Source organism: Erpetoichthys calabaricus, chromosome 3 (assembly GCF_900747795.2).
Source record: "Erpetoichthys calabaricus chromosome 3, fErpCal1.3, whole genome shotgun sequence".
NCBI classification, from domain to species: domain Eukaryota; kingdom Metazoa; phylum Chordata; class Cladistia; order Polypteriformes; family Polypteridae; genus Erpetoichthys; species Erpetoichthys calabaricus.
The window spans coordinates 276156432-276178931 of record NC_041396.2 but is presented as its reverse complement, the minus strand read 5'-3'; the positions used below and the strand labels follow the sequence as shown (position 1 = coordinate 276178931).

The 22500-nt window shown below is 38.3% G+C and overlaps 1 protein-coding gene across 4 annotated transcripts in view; it reads left to right on the top strand.

Annotated features, from left to right (window-relative positions):
- Positions 1-22500, top strand: part of neurl4 (neuralized E3 ubiquitin protein ligase 4) — a 113858-nt gene that overhangs the window by 76117 nt on the left and 15241 nt on the right. The window contains exons 13-18 of one of the 4 annotated variants that reach the window (XM_028798364.2): positions 3094-3170; positions 3316-3394; positions 13325-13494; positions 14057-14185; positions 14606-14751; positions 20694-20909. In XM_028798364.2, coding sequence (XP_028654197.2) covers positions 3094-3170; positions 3316-3394; positions 13325-13494; positions 14057-14185; positions 14606-14751; positions 20694-20909 — 817 coding nt within the window. Of the gene's footprint in view, positions 1-3093; positions 3171-3315; positions 3395-13324; positions 13501-14056; positions 14186-14605; positions 14752-20693; positions 20910-22500 lie in introns of all 4 variants that reach the window. The other 3 variants (XM_051925428.1, XM_051925430.1, XM_051925429.1) reach the window with 3 other exon arrangements.

The window sequence follows — 22500 nt, the reverse complement described above, 5'->3', positions numbered from 1 at the left end:
TTTTAATTGTGAGAAGCAGATATATATAGCCAAATTCTCGCGCTTCGTTACGGTGAAGTACTGCTTTTAATTTTTTAAGAAGAAAGTAAAACCTTTTTAAACGGATCGAAAATATACCAATAACAATTTGTTAAGGATCTGTTTTTTTGTGAACCTCGCTTTTCACAGCTGTCCCGCTACGGCGTGTGTTTCGTTTATTTGACAGTATGTAGATCGTGGTAATTAAATTCATGGCATTCGTTTTCTGAATCACAATCTGACTGTATGGATGGTTACCTGCCAGGTTACGCTTGTGGTTGGTCAGGAAGTCGCGTTACATCCGCCACGTGCCCTCTTTCTGTTCCCAGAAGCTGATCATAGAATGGTTTAAATAGTTTACTTTCAAATAATGCAAAGAGTATGCGACACGTGTTTCTCCTTAATTCTGGGCTCATCAGGCATTCACACTCACTGCATCCCCTCTCGAGAATCGAATATCGTCAGCGCCAGAGTTGAAGCCCCTAACGTTGCGGTCAGCAAGTGGGCTAACATCCGCCATGTGCCGTCTTTCAGTTGCGAGAGGCAGATCATAGAATGGTTGAAACTGTTGCCCCTAACGTTGCGCTACGGCGTGTGGTTCGTTTATACCTCGTGTCTTCTCATTAAACTTTTATCTCGCGAATATGTTATTGCAATCCGCAGCGGGAGCGTTTCTATAAACTTAATTTAAACTTACGTTTTACACCGTGCTTTGTTTCCCTTATGAACATGCTTGTATGCTTCACTCGCTCCCTTCTCAATTGTTGAATGAATTTTTTGTTCTTCGCTGTTTGCGGCTCCTCCTTCATTTGTCCCTACTGCATTCACAGTCTTTTCACGTTATTGCAATCCGCAGCGGGAGCGTTTCTATAAACTTAATTTAAACTTACGTTTTACACCGTGCTTTGTTTCCCTTATGAACATGCTTGTATGCTTCACTCGCTCCCTTCTCAATTGTTTAATGAATTTTTTGTTCTTCGCTGTTTGCGGCTCCTCCTTCATTTGTCCCGACTGCGTTCACAGTCTTTTCACGTGATTATGTGGGAGGCGTGATGACGTGACACTCAACTCCTCCTCCCACGGCCATCGAGCTGCCGTCCATTACAGTATATTGCGAAAAAAGAGGTTCCAGTTATGACCATTACGCGTTGAATTTCGAAATGAAACCTGCCTAACTTTTGTAAGTAAGCTGTAAGGAATCAGCCTGCCAAATTTCAGCCTTCCACCTACACGGGAAGTTGCAGAATTAGTGATGAGTGAGTCAGTCAGTCAGTCAGTCAGTGAGTCAGTGAGGGCTTTGCCTTTTATTAGTATAGATAAAAAAACTGAGAAATCACATGTACATAAGTATTCACAGCCTTTGCTCAATACTTTTTCGATGCACCTTTGGCAGCAATTACAGCCTCAAGTCTTTTTGAATATGATGCCACAAGCTTGGCACACCTATCCTTGGCCAGTTTCGCCCATTCCTCTTTGCAGCACCTCTCAAGCTCCATCAGGTTGGATTGGGAAGCATCGGTGCACAGCCATTTTAAGGTCTGAACAGAGATGTTCAATCGGATTCAAGTCTGGCCTGTGGCTGGGCCACTCAAGGACATTCACAAAGTTGTCCTGAAGCCACTCCTTTGATATCTTGGCTGTGTGCTTAGGGTCATTGTCCTGCTGAAAGATGAACCGTCGCCCCAGTCTGAGGTCAACAGTGCTCTGGAGCAGGTTTTCATCCAGGATGTCTCTGTACATTGCTGCAGTCATCTTTCCCTTTATCCTGACAAGTCTCCCAGTCCCTGCCGCTGAAAAACATCCCCACAGCATGATGCTGCCACCACCATGCTTCACTGTAGGGGATGGTATTGGCCTGGTGATGAGCGGTGCCTGGTTTCCTCCAAACGTGACGCCTGGCATTCACACCAAAGAGTTTAATCTTTGTCTCATCAGACCAGAGAATTTTCTTTCTCATGGTCTGAGAGTCCTTCAGGTGCCTTTTGGCAAACTCCAGGCAGGCTGCCATGTGCCTTTTACTAAGGAGTGGCTTCCATCTAGCCACTCTACCATACAGGCCTGATTGATGGATTGCTGCAGAGATGGTTGTCCTTCTGGAAGGTTCTCTTCTCTCCACCGAGGACCTCTGGAGCTCTGACAGAGTGACCATCGGGTTCTTGGTCACCTCCCTGACTAAGACCCTTCTCCCCCAATCGCTCAGTTTAGATGGCCGGCCAGCTCTAGGAAGAGTCCTGGTGGTTTTGAACTTCTTCCACTTATGGATGATAGAGGCCACTGTGCTCATTAGGACCTTCAAAGCAGCAGAAATTTTTCTGTAACCTTCCCCAGATTTGTGCCTCGAGACAATCCTGTCTCAGAGGTCTACAAACAATTCCTTTGACTTCATGTTTGGTTTGTGCTCTGACATGAACTGTCAGCTGTCTGACCTTATATAGACAGCTGTGTGCCTTTCCAAATCATGTCCAATCAACTGAATTTACCACAGGTGGACTACAATTAAGCTGCAGAAACATCTCAAGGATGAACAGGGGAAACAGGATGCACCTGAGCTCAATTTTGAGCTTCATGGCAAAGGCTGTGAATACTTATGTACATGTGCTTTCTCAATTTTTTTATTTGTAGTAAATTTGCAAAAATCTCAAGTAAACTTTTTTCACGTTGTCATTATGGGGTGTTGGGTGTAGAATTCTGAGGAAAAAAATGAATTTAATCCATTTTGGAATAAGGCTGTAACATAACAAAATGTGGAAAAAGTGATGCGCTGTGAATACTTTCCGGATGCACTGTATGTATTTACCTTTTGTCCTTATGATGTATTTAGCTGTCTATTAATGGTTCTCCATTTTGTATGCTAGTGTGTGTGGTATTATTCATTTAATGGAGATAGATGCTAGCTTAAGGCTTTTAAATTTAATAGGGGAGTTTTGAGCATGAGTGATCTTTTCTGAATTGAGTGACTGAAAAAAATCCATGCAAAGCATTGTAGCTCCTACCATTTATCAAACCTGAATTAAGCTCTTAGGCCTTGGCAAAAGAAACATAAAACATAACTACTTTGAGTTTTGTTTTCCTCAGGTGTCTGCGGGATGGAGAGCTATTTGAAATAGTTATTCAGAAAATGGTGGATCGCTGGTCAGGATCCATTGAAGCAGGTGTGTTTAAAAATGAAAAGCATGTATGTTTCAAAATGCCCTTTGATTGCCTGGGAGAAAAGCATACGATCAACCAGGTGAACATCTGTTTTATACTAACCTAACCTAATTACTAATTTTTTGTGCATTATTTATTTAATATTAGGGGTGACTGCAATTCGCCCAGAAGACCTAGAGTTTCCCAACACAATGACTGATATTGACTATGATACCTGGATGCTCAGGTAAAACTTTGCACTAAAGAATTCTCATAGAAGAAGTGAAGGATAGTCTTGTCTTTCTAAATCGAAACTCTCTGTGGTGGTGGATGGGAGGTGCTAACCTCCTAAAAATGTCTGACTTTACTGAAAATTTCAATAATTCCTAAAATAGGTAATTTTGGTGATATGTCAAAGTAAATGTCTATAACATAACAGCAAATATTCTTAATTCTTTATATATTCTTCTTTATATACAGTATTCATGTATTAACTTTGTATGTCAAAGGGACAACAAGAAAAGAAGCCTCTTGTCTTGACATTATTATATAATAATGCCGACAGAATCTAGTTCAGGGCTATTCAATTACAAATTCAATTGGGACAGATTTTCAAACCAAGAAATTTAGCTGGAAAAGAAGTTTTTGCAGCTGGTAATTAGCAGAAAATAACACATTTTAAACCAACACAAATGAATGTATTGAAAAATAAGTAATCTTTATTCATTGTTTCCCTTTTAAATTTGGTCACATCTGACACAGGCATATCAAAAAGTATATAACAACAGCAACTTTTTTTATATAGCACATTTTCATACAAATGATGTAGCTCAAAGTGCTTAACAAGATGAAAAAAGAAAAGTTTATTTAAAAAAAATAAAAATAAGATTAGGCAATGCTAAGTAACAAAGAATACAGTAAGGTCCAATGGCCTGGAGGACAGGAAGAAAAAAAAAAAAAAACCCAGATGGGTAGAGGAAATAAAACAAAATCAGCAGGGGTTCCAAGGTCACAGCCCTCACAGAGCATTCTACCTAACATAAGTGATCTAAATCAGTCCTCATGGTTTTCAGACTTCACATGGAAGAGTTAGATGCAGATGGTCATGTGGACATCTGGCCTTCAATCCATCAATGTAGGGACTGCATGGTGCCTTGATCAGGTGGTGGTAGCACAGATCACCACCACAGGAAACTGGAAAAGGAACAGCAGAAAAAATAAGGGTTAGTACAGATTGTGGAGCCATGATAAAAATGATAATAAAATGCATATGGAGAAAATCAGGGTTATACTAAAATGAAGCTATAAGAAAGCCATGTTAAAATAATGGGTTAAATTAAATAATGGGTATTAAAAACATTTAAAAAGCTATAATTACACAGAATTTGATGTAGTAGCAATATTTTTTTCCCACTTTTGAAATAAAAAAGTACACGTCTTAAAGTGTATAAAAACAAAACATTGCACAGTACAATAACATTTGTTTACCTTTTGAAATAAAATAAATATTTTGGTCATATATGACCCAGGCACATCACAAACCGCATTTAACAGAATATAAAAGAACTCTCAATGCTATCAAAGCTATTACTGTACAAATCTATAACAAGTGATAACAATGACTAACACACATGAATACAATATCTACTGCACACTAAGGGAACAGAGGTTTGTTTTAAATCATCACGTGTGATTAGCAGTGCGTTTTCCCGTTAACAAACAATATGTTGTATGCATATGTTACGTTTGGATCATGTTTGAGGTAATGTCCTAGAACTACATGTTTTATATGGTGAAAAAACATATAATGTTTAAAATTTGAAACCGACATTGCCAAGTATAATAATTCTTTACCTTTATAGCGTTTTACTCGCTTCTCATAGCACTTTGTAAATTCCAGGGAAGAAAACAATCCTATGATCTTATTGCGAGGCAAAGGCACTTCCATTAAGCCACCTGCACATGTGTACTGTATTGCATAATATTGTGCTTGTTAGTTTAAAATTAAAAATGTACAATTTCCGAAATCGAAGAATATTAACAGCAGGTTAATAACAAGCTCTGCATTCTGCAAAAAAGTTTTAATGCAGTCCCACATGCTTAATTTGAATGAGTTTTAAAGAAAATTCCAAACTTTTTGCATGTTTTCATCAAATGCAGTTTTTTTAATTCGTTGTTTTCTTGTCAATGGTTGATTGTCATCCTCGTAACTGCCATGAATCCTTAGGATCAAAACGTGTGAGTGGAGGGTCAACCAGTCGTTTGAAGAGAAGTGGGAAAATAGTGCTTGTCAGTAACAAGGCTCCCATTGGAGTAAAAATTAGATTAATTTGCAAAAAAAACACATTTACATGCACTTGATGAAACTGGAATCCAAATAAGACTTGCCACGTAATTTATTATAGAATCATTTAATATGTACTCGATGCCACGAAAGCTGTGGCAGCCAAGGTGCATACTGTAACAAAACAAAAAAAAAATCACTATATCATCGATAACTACCACCATTTCTAGATAAACAAAAACATACTGCATTGTGGGTTGAATGATGCTAGGCTATGCAGAGTTTGCATTCATGATCTGTACTACTGTAGGAATTTCTGAAGGCTCGCGAAATGTGTTTTTCTTTTTTTTTTCTGCATTTTTGACAGAACTACAGGCTAGGCCACTCGGAGTATGCTTCTGTACCGCATGTGGCCCGCAGGCCGCCAACTGAACAGGCCAGATCTAGTATAAATAAGTTATTGGATGTTTAGTACCAGTCAGTATAACAGAATAATTCTTTAACTATGTAAACCAGCAAAAATTAAGTCAAAGTTTTTTTTTTTTAATTTCTAGATGTGAGAAAGCTCTAAGACCAATTTTATAAGTGTACATTAAATTGAGCATCATTTTAAGCTTTGAATTTGAATCATTAATAGATTTCCTCACTGAATGGGTAGGGAAATTAGAAAAAAAAATAGAGTGAAACGGTTGAAAGGGAAGAAATCTCAGGTAATAACTGTAGAATAATAATGTTTACTAGCCGAAGCCCGCCGTAGCATACGGCGGTGTAAGAATAGGAACGGAAAACGGTGAGAAAAGAATTCAGAAATCAAGAAGAAATAAATACTTCTTGAAAGACGCAGTTGTGAATAGGTGTTTTGGTGGAGACGTCAGGTAATGAGTCGAAAGATCTACTCGTACTACAATATCAGGTCTGTGCTCTGGTCTTTGGGTACATGTAGAATTTCCGGCCAAGCAGGATTACATGTGAAAGTGATAAATAAATCAGGCTTTCCGAATTTACGTACTGTGGCCATGGTATCCTGATAATTTTGTTGCATGTATCTTGCACTTCCTGGAAATGTGCACAGTAATATGATCATTTTGCCTACATGTATGTTGTTATTTTCAGCGTTTGCTTGCAGTGAGTCTGATAGTCCTTTGTATTGTTACACATGCAGATCTTGTTGATGTAATCTGAGATAGTTGAGACGCACGCCCCCTTTTTAACATACGCATCTACGATGTACTGTTGGAATAGTTTGCTGCTGGAGTGGAAAATACTAAATGTCGCCTGAAGACACACTTCTTTCAACAGCACTTGGACTAAAGTCCCCATACTCTTTTTTCTACCCTTTTTTTTTTTTTTTTTTCTTCAAAAAAAAAAAAAAAAAAAAATTTGTACTAACTTACTATTTTCTTCTAGCAGGGTTTTGTATACAACTTGGTCAGCGGTAACTTGTTTAATGACAGTAGATTTAATCCTAGCCTTAAAGACTGAAGAACAGTCGTAGACTACTAAGCACTGTTGTAAGTCGCTCTGGATAAGAGCGTCTGCTAAATGATGTAAATGTAAATGTATTCCTCATTGCTAATCTGTACACGTAAAATTGGCATTGAGTAAGCCTTATTCGCTTGGCGGTTCTTTTATCGGGAACATGTTGTAAATCTTTGTGCCAAGCCTTATTCGCTTGGCGGTTCTTTTATCGGGAACATGTTGTAAATCTTTGTGCCAGCCAATGTCTCCGTAAGGGAATAAAAGTGGGTAAACCATAGGTTCGCAATTCATATTGAGCGTGGAAATCTGTTTACAGGAGTTGCCTATGGGATAGATGCAAATGTCCCTTTCAGCAGGCACTTCGCCATCTTCTCCGACGAAAATCGCTGCAACATCGGTGTGACGTGTCGGGGCATTGTATCGTTGTTTCCTTGAAAACCATTCGTACAGATGCTGTTGGATTGGACTGAGCGATATCATGCATGTGTTTGTATGATTTAGCGAAGGGGTTGATGGTTCTGAGCATGGAATCTAGCTGAAGAAGTAAATTTTCACTGCATACAGAGTTTGCTTTATTTTGTAAGCGTACTTCAGTAGCTTGCCTTGTGTCAAAAACATACAACTGTCCATATCCTAGAGAGGTAGAAGTGTTAGCGTATAGTGAAGAGATTTGGTGATAAATTTGCCCGTGTATTTTAAAACAGTATGGTCCGTGGCCAGGAGGTTGAGTCATCTGTGCACCCATGGAAGCAAACGCTAGAGAAGAGTTGTATTCTTGAATGTGTTCATGATAATTTTTAGCCTCTGATGTTTGCTGTGTAAGAAGCTGTTGTAAAGACACAGGTGGCTCCCGCAAAGGTGGTAAAGCTACTTTACCGTTGTGGCAGCACCTCGAGTACTTGTTGAATGTATTACGCTCAGCAGGCCAGTATAGTGCATGACAGTGTTTTGCACTGCTGGTCTGGAGTCCCGATGTTGTACTCTTGGACGGGAAGACAAGAATTAGGTGAAGAAGAACCTGTGGTAACAGGAAGAGGATTGTGTGTATGTCTACTGAGACTGCGTTGGTTTGGAAACGTTGCTTTGCAGATGTCGCATTGCAAGAGTTGTGAATGAGTTTTGTTGTGTTTAGTCAGACAATCCTGTGTAGTGAACTTCTTATTGCATTTCTGGCACTCGTATATTTGTTGGGAAGTTAACGTTTGAAAAGTTTTATTGCAGGAATCGCACTGGAAGAATGTGGGGAAGGGTTTGGAGGAGGACGGATAGGATTCGAGAAATGCTGTGTCGGCTGCGTGTGGGCGGGACCAGTTTTGAAGAAGAGCCACAGGCAGCGTGGGAAAGGGTTTGGAAGAGGACGAATAGGAATCGAGAAATACCCTGTTGGCTGCATGTGGGCGGGACCGGTTTTGAAGTGGAAGCATGACGAACTAGAAGAGAAATATATACAATGTTTATAATTAAAGTCAGCAATTTAGCAGTATAAAAACACTTTGCAACTACAACCATCACCAGGAGATGAGATGATCCATCCATCCATTATCCAACCCGCTGAATCCGAGCACAGGGTCACGGGGGTCTGCTGGAGCCAATCCCAGCCAATACAGGGCACAAGGCAGGAGCCAATCCCCGGCAGGGTGCCAACCCACCGCAAGACCCACACAAACGCACCCACACACCAAGCACACACTAGGGCCAATTTAGAATTGCCAATCCACCTAACCTGCATGTCTTTGGACTATGGGAGGAAACCAGAGCGCCCGGAGGAAACCCACGCAGACACGGGGAGAACATGCAAACTCCACGCAGGGAGGACCCGGAAAGCGAACCCAGGTCTCCCAACTGCGAGTCAGCAACCCTACCCACTGCGCCACCGTGCTGCCCATGATGAGATGAGAAAACAGAGATAAACAGCTTTGGAGAACTACACTGCAAAAAAAAATTAAGGGGACACACAAATCACACATCGGATCTCATTGAATGAAATTTTCAAGTGGAATATCTTTACTGGTTAATACTGTGTAATTACTTGAGAACAAAATGATGTAACTGTGGTCAATGGAAACCAAAATAACCAACCCACTAAGGGCTGGATTCAACATCACGCTGAAAATGAAAGTCAAAAATTGAAGTCAAAGTCTGATTCAGCTTGCGTGAGTTTCAGCGTAGCATCTCATAATGTGACTCAGTAGTGTGTATGGCCTCCACGTGCCTGTATTCACTCCCGACATGTCTGGGCAGGCTCCTGATGCGATCGGGGATGGTGTTCTGGGTTATCTCTTCACAGACTTGGATCAGGGCATCAGTGAGCTCCTGGACAGTCTGTGTGATGCTACTTGGAGCCTTCAGATGCACTGATACATAATGTCTCAGAGGTTCTCAATTGGGGAATGTGCAGGCCTTGAGACTGTGCTGGGAGGTACAGCGAACTTTCTTGCGATGGAATGTATGGATGTGCCATCCTGGAGGAGCTGGATTACCTGTGCAACCTGAATCGGCTGTAGTTACCACCTCATTCTACAAGTAGTGATAAAGACACTAGCAAAATGCAAAACTAGAGAAGAATCAGACAGGGAGAATAAGGAGAGAGCAATTGTCTGTGGCCACCACCTCCAAATCCATTCCCTTTTTTGGAGGTTGTCTTGCTGTTGCCTCGCCAGGTCACCTGTTGTCACTTTGATTTGCACCAAAGCAGGTGAAGTTAATTCACAATTGCTTATGCTTCCTAACTGGACAGATTGATATCCCTAAAGCTTCATTGACTTGGTGTTAGACTGTGATGGTTAATTGTTCCCTTAATTTTTTGTTCAGTGTAAAATACACTAAACATTGAAAAATATGTAATATATATCTAATATTTGCTAAGGAATCAAGTTCTATGTAATAACCAAATAATTACAATATGATTCATCCGAGCTGTTGCAACAGTTTTCTAAAATATTTGAAACTTTGTTCATTCATTTGTATGATTGAGTAAAGGCAAAAAATATTTTTTATAATCAACACAACATTTTTCACATTAACCCACTTTAGACAAGGTGACCATCATACTTTCTAGCATTTGGTAATCTTTGCAACATGTGAAATATATTATGAATCTCACAAACATTATGGTGGTTTAGCCGAACTCTAAGCAAAGCAATTTCAATGGGATTAGCTCATCACTATTGCTACCTTTTGTGAACTGTTTTGTGAAGAAAAAAAAAAAATCACAAACCAAGTGGAATTTGCTATCTGATAATCAGTTTCTGAAGGGCTATAAAGTAAGAATTTGTTTGATTTCAGAACATATAATGTAAAAAAATCCTCACAGTTTCACATTTTTTCAAAATCGTGTAGCACACCACCTGTTTACTTCCATGGAATGACCCATATTATATGACTTGGTGCAGTGCAGAATAATAACCGTTATCTGTTAATCTATGGTTTCTTTGGTGATGCCACAAGCTGTGCTAGTGTTTACAATTAAAGACTATTTTTCTACTAATATGCTTGATAATATGTATGACTGTTCCACTTCAGTGATTTATCATTCAGTTTCTGTGTCTGACCCTTAAATACTATTTTTAGTACACATTTCTCTGGTTTTCGTAATATTTGTTTTTGCACACATTGGCACACCATTATACTCATTCTAGTTTTACTGCTTTTGCTTACACACATCAGCTCTTCCAGACCAACATCACTTGTGGCTTTAATTTACCAGCTTCTGACAGAACCCTTTATGTATGTTATCCACATTACTGCAAAAACATTCCGTCAAATTTCAGGAGTGACACCCTTCCCCTATGGGTAGTAACAATTGCTTCTCTTCTTTTTGGTAGTAATCTTAATGTGTATTTTTCAATACTTTACTTTTTAAATGCTACTTTAAGTGCTAGATATTGTATCTTATATTGTGCTTATATGGGAAAGACAAGTATACTCATTTTTCCAAATTTTATTGTTAAAAAGTCAGTAGCAGACTAGTGTCACCACCAGGAGTGTTCAACTCGTATTACAGAGTTTGGAGATTGTGTTTATAGTTAAACTAAACTTGCATTTTTGGAAGATGATTACAAGATGCATGAGCTTGATATGTGAACTATGCAACATTTGTATTGTGAGATTTTTTTCATGGACACTTATGATAATGTTTGCTGTTGTCTAGTATTGGTCAACATAGTTATGTATTATACCAGAAAGTTTATCTCCGTTCTGTACAAAAACGTGTGATTTAACAATTTTTTCTTGGCTTTCACAATATATAAATGATTATACTCTATGAGTGTAATATTCCTATATGTACATGTACACTGAGACCACACTGTATTTGGTCATCATCCTTTTATCACATTAAGATGTCCATTTTGAAAATGCCCACAGGTGATAATTACACAGCAACAATTTTGAGATTTTTAAAAAAGGCCTTCTGGGAGGTATTTCTCAGTATGCAGTATATAAGAGAGGTTTTCCACGTAAGACAACCCTTGACATTCAGCATAGCTTCATTGTCTTGCTCAACATTTCAAAAATATTAAGACTTCTTTTCTCTCCGTGGTGCTAATTTAAAATCTATTTTACACCAATATTAGTAAATACCTATATACATATTAAAAGATTAAAGGAACAAGTTACACGGTACACCTTAAAGTTATAAAGTAGTATATTGCCTCTTTGGTCATACCCTGATTCGGTAGAATAAGACATATCCCTCGAGTGTTTGTATGTTGTTCTTATACTATAAAAACCAAAACTGCACACTGCGTTACATGTGTGATCTCACAGTTGTATTAACATTTTAAAAATAACCTGTCTTGACTTGTATACCCTGCAGAGTGTGTGCTATATAAGCGCCGGTTTATACTTTACACTCAGAAAGCGCACGCATCATGACGGCCACGCGTTCCCAACGTTCATGTGACACGTCCTCTGAGCACACCCTCAGAAATGAATGCGACGTGTGCGTGAGTTGAAGTACCAGCAAAAAATCGGGGGGAGCAGTTTGTTCAAGTAGAAACATGACGGCAAGGTCTCTGTTTACTATCAACATGTGACAGACAGCAAGCCTCTTTGCAGATCTTACAGAATTGATGTGCGTGGTTTGATGTTTGACGAATGGCGTGATGTGGTGAAGCAAAATGCTGACATACAAATGCAGTTGGGATGCTTTTATATCCAAGCATCGCATATTCCCTATTGTAATGACACAATTCATTATGGAAGCATATATGAGCCACAGAGGAAAAAAATTAGGGACACGGTGAAAAGGACTATTTTGTGATTGAAGTGGAAAGTTCAGCTATAATCTCGAAATTTCCACTTTTATCTCATAGTAAACTGTCATTAACGTCATCTTAAAACCGACCCAGTTGTTAATTGCTACGTGCTTCTGGGGCTTCCTCCTGAACTCACAGCAGCGGCAAGCATCAATTGCCTAACGAAACACATTAAATGTATGATATTTCAGCGCTCTGCACATTTAGAATCCTTAGATTTATACTTGATCACTTTCATGATGAAATGTATTAAAAGTATGTATATTTTACAGATAAAACATTAACTTAATTTAAATAATGAGTACTGTTAATAATTGTACGTGTGGGGGCAGCAAGGTTGCAGAGTGGTAGCGCAGCTGCCTTGCAGTAGGGAGTCACGTCCCAGGTGTTCCCTGCCTGGGGTTTGCATGTTTTCCTGGTGGGTTTCCACAGTGTGCTCCGGTTTCCTTCCAAGGGCATGTAGGTTTCGGGATTTTGCAATGCTCAAATAACGCTAGTTTATGTATATGCTTGCATTCACCTTAAGATGAGCTGATGCCCCATCCAGGGATTATTTCTGCCTTGCGCCCAATGCTTGCTGGAATAGGCGCATCCCTGGATTGATGAATGTAATCATTAAACATCCATCCTTTTCAGAGATATTGTAGCAAGGCGTCCTGGGAATTTAGTGGATATTTCAGGCAATTCACAACACAGGGAAGCCAAACGTTTTCTCATCATGATGATATCTCACACTGCCTCCTGGTGAAATCTTCCAGATTTCCATAAAATACATGCACAACTATAAACAGTTCATTGCTTGCATAGCAGAAGTGTCTGCAGGAGAACGTGTCTCATGAAGTATAAACCTGACCGAAGGCAACATTTGATTAGTCTTTTTAATTGCATGTGTACACTGATGAGGTTGCTAGAATCTGAAAGTTGGTCCAAAGTTATTTCAGGTAAACTGTAGTTAAGAGTAAATTTGCAAATGCTGATTTTTTTATATAAGCAAAAATACCCTTTAAAGGCTATTAAGTAACATAGTTAAAAATAATGCCTTAAAATCCTGTCATCATAATATTTTCAACACATTAGTTGAATAATAACTGGTAAACACTCTTGGTCTGTATTTCCCAAAATATTTCCTGTCTGCTAAACAAAATATTCCTTGTAGTGGCACTGCTATCATGCAGGATGGAAATACAATGAGAAATAACTATGGGTGTGACTTGGACTCTTTGACAACTGGTTCACGGATTGGAATGATGCGATCAGCCTCAGGAGACCTTCACTACTACATCAATGGTGTCGACCAAGGAGTGGCCTGTTCTGGGCTACCACCAGGTAAAGGTGAATTGAACCAGTTTACTCACCTATCCCCCACCTAAATCCACCACCATTACCCCCACCCAAACCACCTTACCTCCTCCTGTTGTTTCTCTCATGCATCTTTGAGGACAACCTTCAAGTGAAAGCAGATAAAACAAGGGAGTCTGCTATGATTAGGTGCAGGCTAAGTGACAAGATAGCACCATACTATTTATTCATCTGTTGCTACTCATATAATTAAGTTACTGCGTAATTCCAACCACAGTCAGCTTTGCCTAAAAGTTAAAATTTTAATTAGCAAACTAGGTGGTAGCTATCAGTCCATAGTCACTACAGAACTCCAGTTTGGATGTAATAGCTGTGATCAGTTTCTTGTTAAGTGGAAGAAAAAACTTCAATTAAAATAGATAATGTTGACTTACCCATCACTTCTCCTGGTGTGTGCGATACTATCTAGCATCTTCAGCTGTCCAGTTTAAATCATAGTACCACATTCTAATTGAGAGCTCGGCTTGTACTAGTTACAGCCTTCCTCTTGACATGTTTGACAGGTTTTCTTTGTCTGTTCTTTGACCAGAGGTGTTTGCAGTGATTGATCTCTATGGTCAGTGTGTCCAGGTGTCCATCACTAGCTCCTCGGGCCCATTAGACAACAGCTTGTCTACCAGCAACAACACTGAGAAGAGCTTTCCAATCCAGTCACCAGGTAGTGTAATACTCTTCCCAGTCTGCCCCATCCAACCCCCGTATTCAATTATATTTTCAGATGAGAATCTGGCGTGCTTCCTTCAAATTATAATTTGACAGAGGTGCATGGTGACCATCATCATTGTCTAATTATTGGCTTCATTATATTCCCTTTTCTTTATCTCTGTTCATCCAGGTGGTGTCATCTAGAATAAATCTAGTCATTTTGCCTTACCAGACTTTAGTTATTCTCAGTTTTGTTCCAAGCATAGTAAATAATTTTATTTTTAAGATGAGACTTTTTTCTTTTTGTTCATTTATACATTAGGCTTTATGCTCTATACAAAAACTCTTCATTTGTAAATTTTGATCATTTTGAGTAACTGTTGTGTATGTGTGTTGTTTAGCCTTTCATATTGCTGATCATTTGTATTTACAGTACCCGGAGTAGCGCATCGTTTTCATAGCAAGCATGGCAAGAACATACTGGTGCAGAATGATGGTTGCCAGGCCATTAGAGCTGGAGACTTTTCTCATGGCATTGTTTTCAGCATGAAGGAGTTAAAATCAGATGAGCTTTTTGAAGTAAGTAGTTTGTATCTGTTCCATTTTCTGTCTGCTGCATCAAATAAAATGACTACTACCTTTAGTTGAAAGCCTTTATTTTTAGAAGGTGGAATCTGATTATGGGAAGCATAAACATTTTAACCATCACAAAGTTAGGTAAAATGATGGTCCCTCTACTTTTAAATCTAGTTTAATCCCACTGTAAAGTATAGCTCTTACTAATTTAAAAGTACAAGCTCAGTAGTGTTATCGTTTACCTATATTCTATACATATTTCCTCTGCATATCTCTGTACCACAGTTTTTATATCTTGGAACCTCAGTTAGCCATTAGTTCTATTTAATTCTGTGCAAAATACCATTACCCAGCTATCTGAGAAGCTGCAAAATGAGCCAGACCTTACCATCAGACCATTATTTAGAGAAAAAAAGTATATTTAAAGACTCTATTTTTCTTAATTATATATCAGCAGGGTCCCTTACCCTGTAGACTGTGTGTGTATATCCCAATCCCCCAGGGCAGAACGGGGATGCTGTGCTGTAAAAATAGCATCGTCCTTCAGATGAGACATAAAACCGAGGTCCTTACTCTCTGTGGTCTTAAAAGATCCTTGGGCATCTTTAGAAAAGAGCAGGTGGTATCCTAATGTGCAGGCTGAATTGCCCTCCATGGCTTGGTCATTCTGGCCCCCTAATCACCCCCTATCTCTAACTGACTATCTCTCACCCCTTCACCACCTAAGAGCTAATGTGTGGTGAGTGTACTGGCACAAAAATGGCTGCTGTTGCATTATCCAGGTGGATGCTACACGTTAGTGGTGGTTGAAGTGGCTCCCCTCTCACTATGAAAAGCGTTTTGAGTAGTGAGGAAAGCACTATATAAATGTAAAGAATTATTATTATTAAGCCTGTATTTGCCACCACTTGTGATATAAACATTGAAGCAACTGGGATAAAACTAGGTTTAGAGTCTGACCTTTTGTGTCATAAGTGCAGCTGTCTAGCAAAAGACTATAGCACTTTTTCAGTGACATCAATCTCATAGGCCCTGTTTCCCTGAACTTGATACAAATTAATATTAAGGTGTTATGCTTTATATGTTCCTTTGTGTTTTAAAAAATGAGATCTTATTGATGTCCAAGGAATTATACCTGGTAGCACTATGGACTATCTGGCAGTGCTCCTGCCTCACAGCTCCAGGAGAGTAAGTTTAAATACAAACCTGGGACCTCATGTATAATATACACAAAAATCCAGATGCATAAATTTGTGCGTATGCCAACTTCCACATTCTTCCACTACATAAATCCCGGTTTGCGTGAAATGTAACACATGTGCACGTCATGTGCCTGCCACCCCAACCCGACTCCTCCCAGAATTACGCCTCTTTGAATTTGCAAATCAATATAATTTGCCCCTTAAGTTCAGTGTTGTGTGAAAAGACAATGGCAAAAGCACTGGGAAAATAGACGAATTTCAGCGAATAACAAGTGGAGGCAAGGAAAAACTTACTATTTGTTGCTTTAAGCAGTGGTATAAACAACCAAAGGAAGTTGTTTAAATGACAGAGTGGCGGAGAAACTCAAAAGTTCAAGTTCAGAAAGTCACACAGTGCCCAAAATAAATAAGAAGTGCTCAGATATCAAAGTCGCCGTGAAAATGCAAGTCGTAGCCCATCAACTGAGTGTAATATGGAAGTGTATTAGGGTACAGAGAAAAGAAAAATAATAGGGACACAGTGAAGGAAAAAAAAAGGTGGAAATGTGAACTTAATTTTTAAATTTCCACTTTAATCATGTAGTTTATTTTGTCATTAAAGTAGAACATCATAAACTTCATGTTAAAATCATTTAATTTGCTAGATTCTCAAATCCCATCGTAACTAAAGTAGCACATTAAATGCTTCGTATTCTATGTACTCTTGAGTGTGAATCATTACATGCTTCTTAAACGGGCTGTATATTATGCCAACAGGACACAGAATACATTACATTCATGATATTACAGCTCTCTGAACAATTTAAATACTAACATGTATATATGTATGTACTAATCCCCAGTTCCTGTCCTTCCTTTTCTTTCTCCAAGTAACCAATTGACACACAAGCTCTGTAATAAATGTCAAACCAACTGTAAGCTTAGAACACAGATTCTTCATAACTTTTAAAGATCATTGAAATGTCTTCGTAGTATATGTTTAATTATTCCATCCATCTACCCATCCAGGGTCGTGCCAGTCCCAGCAAGCAGACAGCGACAATCCCTGAACGGGGCGCCAGCTCATCACTACTGCTGCGCCACCGTGCCTACACGTTTAATTATTAACAATATACATTATTTAAATGAAGTTGAGCATTCTGTATAATGCAATATAATGCTGCATTTCATCCTAAAAATGATATCAAGAGCTCTAAGAAGATAGCGCTTGGAAATCAATATCAACTTAGAACTCAGTCGTCATCATCTGTAAAGTGGCGCTTTCTTCTATTGAATTGAATTGAATTCCTTTATTTTTTTATTGTATGGTACAATGAGATTCAATATGCAGATCCTCCATAAACTTATTTTCGTATAAAATAAAATAACAGTAATAATAATACGATAAAAAAAAAACAATGAAAAATATACCATATAAAAGCACAAGTACAATATACATGTGCATATAGTGCAGATAGTGAAATGGTTCATACATTGGCTCAGGTTGTGCAATATTACAACTGTATTGCAAGTTTACAGTGAGGTAATTGTACTTGTAAGTACAAGCAGTTCTACCAGGAGCACTTGATGGACTAATTGAGTGCATTTAGAGTTCTTGGAATGAAACTGTTCCTGAACGGCGAGTTCCCTACAGGAAAGGCGCTGAAGCATTTGCTGTATGAGAGAAGTTCAGATAGACTGTGCGCATGGCTGAGTCATTGTGTGCTAGATGCTCTATCCCGAAAATCCTCCTTCCGATCTGCTGCTGTAGAGTTGCGATTCCACACTTAGATACAATGGGTTAAAATACTCTGAGTGGTGCAATGAGAGTAACAACACTAAAGCAGCTATGGTATTTGAAATAATTTGGCCATTCCGTGAACAATTATATTGTTACAGGTTAATTATAATCAGATCCCTTAAGCTTGTAAACGATACACGGTTAATTTCAGTGTATTTGATAAAGCCACGTCAGGGATGTGAATCTAAAAAAGAAAGGGAAACCACACAGGAACAGTAACAGTGCTTTGACACTGGGTGCCGCCAGTTTGCAAAACTGAGCCAGAAACTTCCATACACAATGGATTAAGCTGCCGTGAGAATGTGTGTGGCTTTGCACCAAGTTTAGTTTTTATACATCACGATGTCAGCATGGAAATGGACATACACAACATTTTTGTGAATACGCACCATTTATACATTAGGCCCCTGGTCATTGTCTATAAGTATATTATGCATTTTCCTCCAACATCCCAAAGATTTTCCTATGGGTTTAATTGATAATTCTTAATTGTCCCATTATAGTTTTGTGTGTGAGTATACTCTACAATTTGCTGGCATCCTTCTGAATTCTGTGTTTTGTTGCTAGTGCTGTGGGGATATTCTTAGGCCCTCTGCCACTCTAATTTTGAATAGAGCTAGTTTGATAACGGATAGATGGATGTATCTTGCATTGCTGACACACAACCTTCAGGCTAATGTTTATTTTAGGATTCAGTGCTTGCAAATGTAGGAACATATGTATACATGCAGTTAACAGCAATGTAAGGAAAAGCAGGATGAGGAAACTGCACTTGGACATTTTATCATCTAAAATGTATTTTATATCTCTTTTTAAACCCACATGCCACAAAGTGGAAAGACTACTGCTTAATTTTACCACCCTCTATCCCTGGCCATTTTTTAAAAGCTTACAAATTCAGTAAAAGTACGGTTTTGCAAAATCACGGAAACGTGCATATGTACACCCCTATAAATAGTTACAAGATTGATTTGTAAACATTTGAAGTCATTGCCTTTTATTGCTTTGCATTTTTTTTTGTGTGCTTTATAAAACACTTTGTAATGATGTTTTCTGTGTAAGGTGCTTTTTCAAAGTATTTCTGGACCCTTTTACAAGGTGAGAGATGGTGTGTACTACCTATGGCCCACAGTTAATGCTTAGCAAACATCTTGCATTACAGTTACCACATTTATTTTTATTAAATATATTAATATAAAAAGGCCTAACATTCATGTGTAATGCTGCGTGATTATTTGTTGTTGTGTTTAAGTTTTGTCCATAATAGCAGGAGAGTACACAGATTCAAATTAAAAAAATATATGCCCAAATTAAGGAAGGACTAAAAGGTTAAATTCTGTAATTTCTTTCTATATTTTATGGCACAGTATATGTTTGTAAGGGAGATTTTTATGTGAGCAAACAGTAGGCATGTTTTAAAACTGGTAAAGCTGGTTTACACAATAAACACAATGATTGACTCCTTGAAGGCCCACAAGTAATGCATGGATCACATGAAATAAAATGTGATTATGTCCTGGATGATGGTCAAAACAGGAAGTCAGGTTAGAGTTATGCACGCCTAGCTCTTTAAGAATATCTCAAAAAATAAAAATTCACATGAAGTTTCAGCTCCCAGTAGATCCATGCTGCATGAAATTTACAAAAAAAACTTGTTAATTGGCTGTTTCAAACTACATTTAGAGCTGAATGCATCAAGTGAGCAGGAACGCCACTGAAGTTCTGAAAAATCCTTTTTTGTATAAATAATGTATTAAACACCTTCATATTCCTTACTGAGATCAACTGCAAGTAAATTTGTGATATGTCAGTGGAAATCCCTTTAACTAAAGATTATTATACTTGTATGTGTAGTAGTCATTCCTTTTTTTTGTGATCAAAGTGATTTAATGTTATCTGCATCCTCAAGATCTTTTTTAATATTACCTCTGTCCTCTCATACAAAATTGCATATAAGAGGTTTTTTTTTTTTGTTTTGGAGTTCCTGAAAACTGAAAAGACAGAACAAATATGTTGTCTATATCTTTTGCATTTAGTGTGTGCTGTAATTTTCTTATGTGGGAAGTAGTTCTACAATGGCCTAGCAGATAATGAAACTTAATATTTAATAATAAGCCTTGCTCGCTCTTCCAAGAGAAATCTTTATTTCATTGTAGATTTTTCATTTTCTGAGAACGTCATCCATATGTTTTGTGCTCCGGAACAGATTTGTACCCCTTGGTCCATTTTAAAACCACTGTATTGACACAGCTATTTCATGATGCATATGCACAGGTTTAAATTGAAGCACCTTAGCTGGAGAGCTGCTTTATTATTTGCACCTTATTATTAATTGATGGCTAGTTAAGAAATCAGGCAGCAATTAAAACCTTAACACATCTGTTTAAAATTAAAATAGGAAATTAAGGGTTCGGAATTGTAATAAACAAGTTAACTAAATCTAAGCCTCAAAAATCATATTGCTTTAGGAGTAAATAAATGGATTGTATTTAAAAATTTCACAAGAAGGTGATTTTTCACTCTTGTTTTAATTTTGAAATATTTCACTTTCAGTAAATAATTATCTTCCTCTTTTGAATAAAATATATAAACTTGAAATGTAATTTCGGACTATCCTAATATAGTACTAGTGATAATTGTGCATATACAGTATATTTAGTAAACTTCTTGGTTTGGCTTGCTGCCGGAAGATGATTTGAGAAACAGTGGGCTGCTTTAGTTCTCCCCATTATAGTGGAAATGCACTTTTTGAATGCTCAGGAGTTTATAAAAAAAAAAAACTAAAATAAAATAATAAAGAAAATGGTAATGGTGACATAGTATTACGCAACGTCATTCCACCTAGATTGAAATCAGTTTCTTCAGGCACTGCCTATGTAAAGTTAGTATGTTTTTGCCACTGACATTTCTCAAATCCTGATTTTATTATTATTATTTTTTTTTTGTCTTTTCATTTACTACAGGTGAAAATTGACCAGGTGGATGACCAGTGGTCTGGGTCACTCCACATTGGTCTTACTACATTGCAGCCTTCTGACATTCCTTGCATTGCTACTGGGCTCTCTGCCTCTCTGCTTGAACTGAGGTCAAAGGTTACCTGGCTAGTCACGGGTTCGGAGGTTAGACGGAATGGTATTCTACAAAAACAGAACTATGGGTGCTCTCTTGATCGTCTTGGGGTATGTTTGACAACTAATGTAATCTGTAAAAGAAGTAACCGTAGTCAAGCAAACTTTACTAGATGATTTTAATTTAAAACTTAAAAAAAGACAAAATGTGATGTTTTTTTCGATAATAAAATTACTTTAATACTGTAGTTATAATACTTTTTTTATTGTGTGGACTTATTCAGTTGTTCTGTTACAGGCTTAGTCAATTTAAAATACAGTTTTTTATAGTAGGGCTGTTCACATCTTTGTAAAGAGTTGGGTTGTTTACTGTGTTTCCTTTGAGCTACAGTACAGTCCTAGTCAAAAGTTTTGAGAATGACACAAATATTATTTTTTCACAAAGTTTGCTGCCTCGGTTTTAATGATGGCAATTTGCATACACTCCGGAATGTTATAAAGAATGATCAGATGAATTGCAATTAATTGCAAAGTTCCTCTATGCCATGAAAATTAACTTAATCCCAAAAAATCCATTTCCACTGCATTTCAGCCCTGCCACAAAAGGGCATGCTGACATCATTTCAGTGATCCTCTTGTTAACACAGGTGAGAGTGTTGATGAGGACAAGGCTGGAGATCACTCTGTTATACTGATTGAGTTAGAGGGATTCAGTTGTTGTGAAGAAGGCTTCAGGGCGTCCAAGAAAGTCCAGCAAGCACCAGGACTGTCTCCTAAAGTTGATTCAGCTGTAGGATCGGGGCAGCACCAGTGCAGAGCTTGCTCAGGAATGGCAGTAGGCAGGTGTGAGTGATATGCACACACAGTCATGTAAAGACTTTTGGAGAATGGCCTGGTGTCAAGAAGGGGAGCAAAGAAGCCATTCTCTCCAAGAAAAACAGCAGGGACGGACTGATATTCTGCAAAAGGTACAGGGATTGGACTGCTGACCACTGGGGTAGTCATTTTCTTTGATGAATCCCCTTTTCGATTGTTTGGGGCATCCGGAAAAAAGGTTGTCCAGAGAAGAAAAGGTGAGCACTACCATCAGTCCTGTGCCATGCCAATAGTAAAGTATCCTGAGACCATTCATGTGTGGGGTTGCTTCTTATCCAAGGGAGTGGGCTCACTCACAATTTTGCCTAAGAACACAGCCTTGAATAAAGCACCAAAAACATCCTCCAAGAGCAACTTCTCCTAACCATCCAAGAACAGTTTGGTGACAAACAATGCTTTTTCCAGCATGATGGAGTACTGTGCCATGAGGCAAAAGTGATAACTAAGTGGCTCGAGGAACAAAACATCAAAATTTTGGGTCCATGGCCAGGAAACTCCCCAGACCTTAATCCCATTGAGAACTTGTAGTCAATCCTAAAGAGGCAGGTGGACAAATAAAAACCCACAAATTCTGACAAACTCCAAACATTGATTATGCAAGAATGGGCTGCCATCAGTCAGGATTTTGCCCAGAAGTTGATTGACAGCATGTTAGGGCGAAATGAAAATGCAAATATTGATGTAATTGTCAATAAAAGCCTTTGAAGTGCTTGTAATTATACTTCAGTATACCATAGAAACATCTGATAAAAAGATCTGAAAACACTGAAGCAGCAATCTTTGTGAAAACCAATACTTGTGTCATTCTGAAAACTTTTGGCCACGA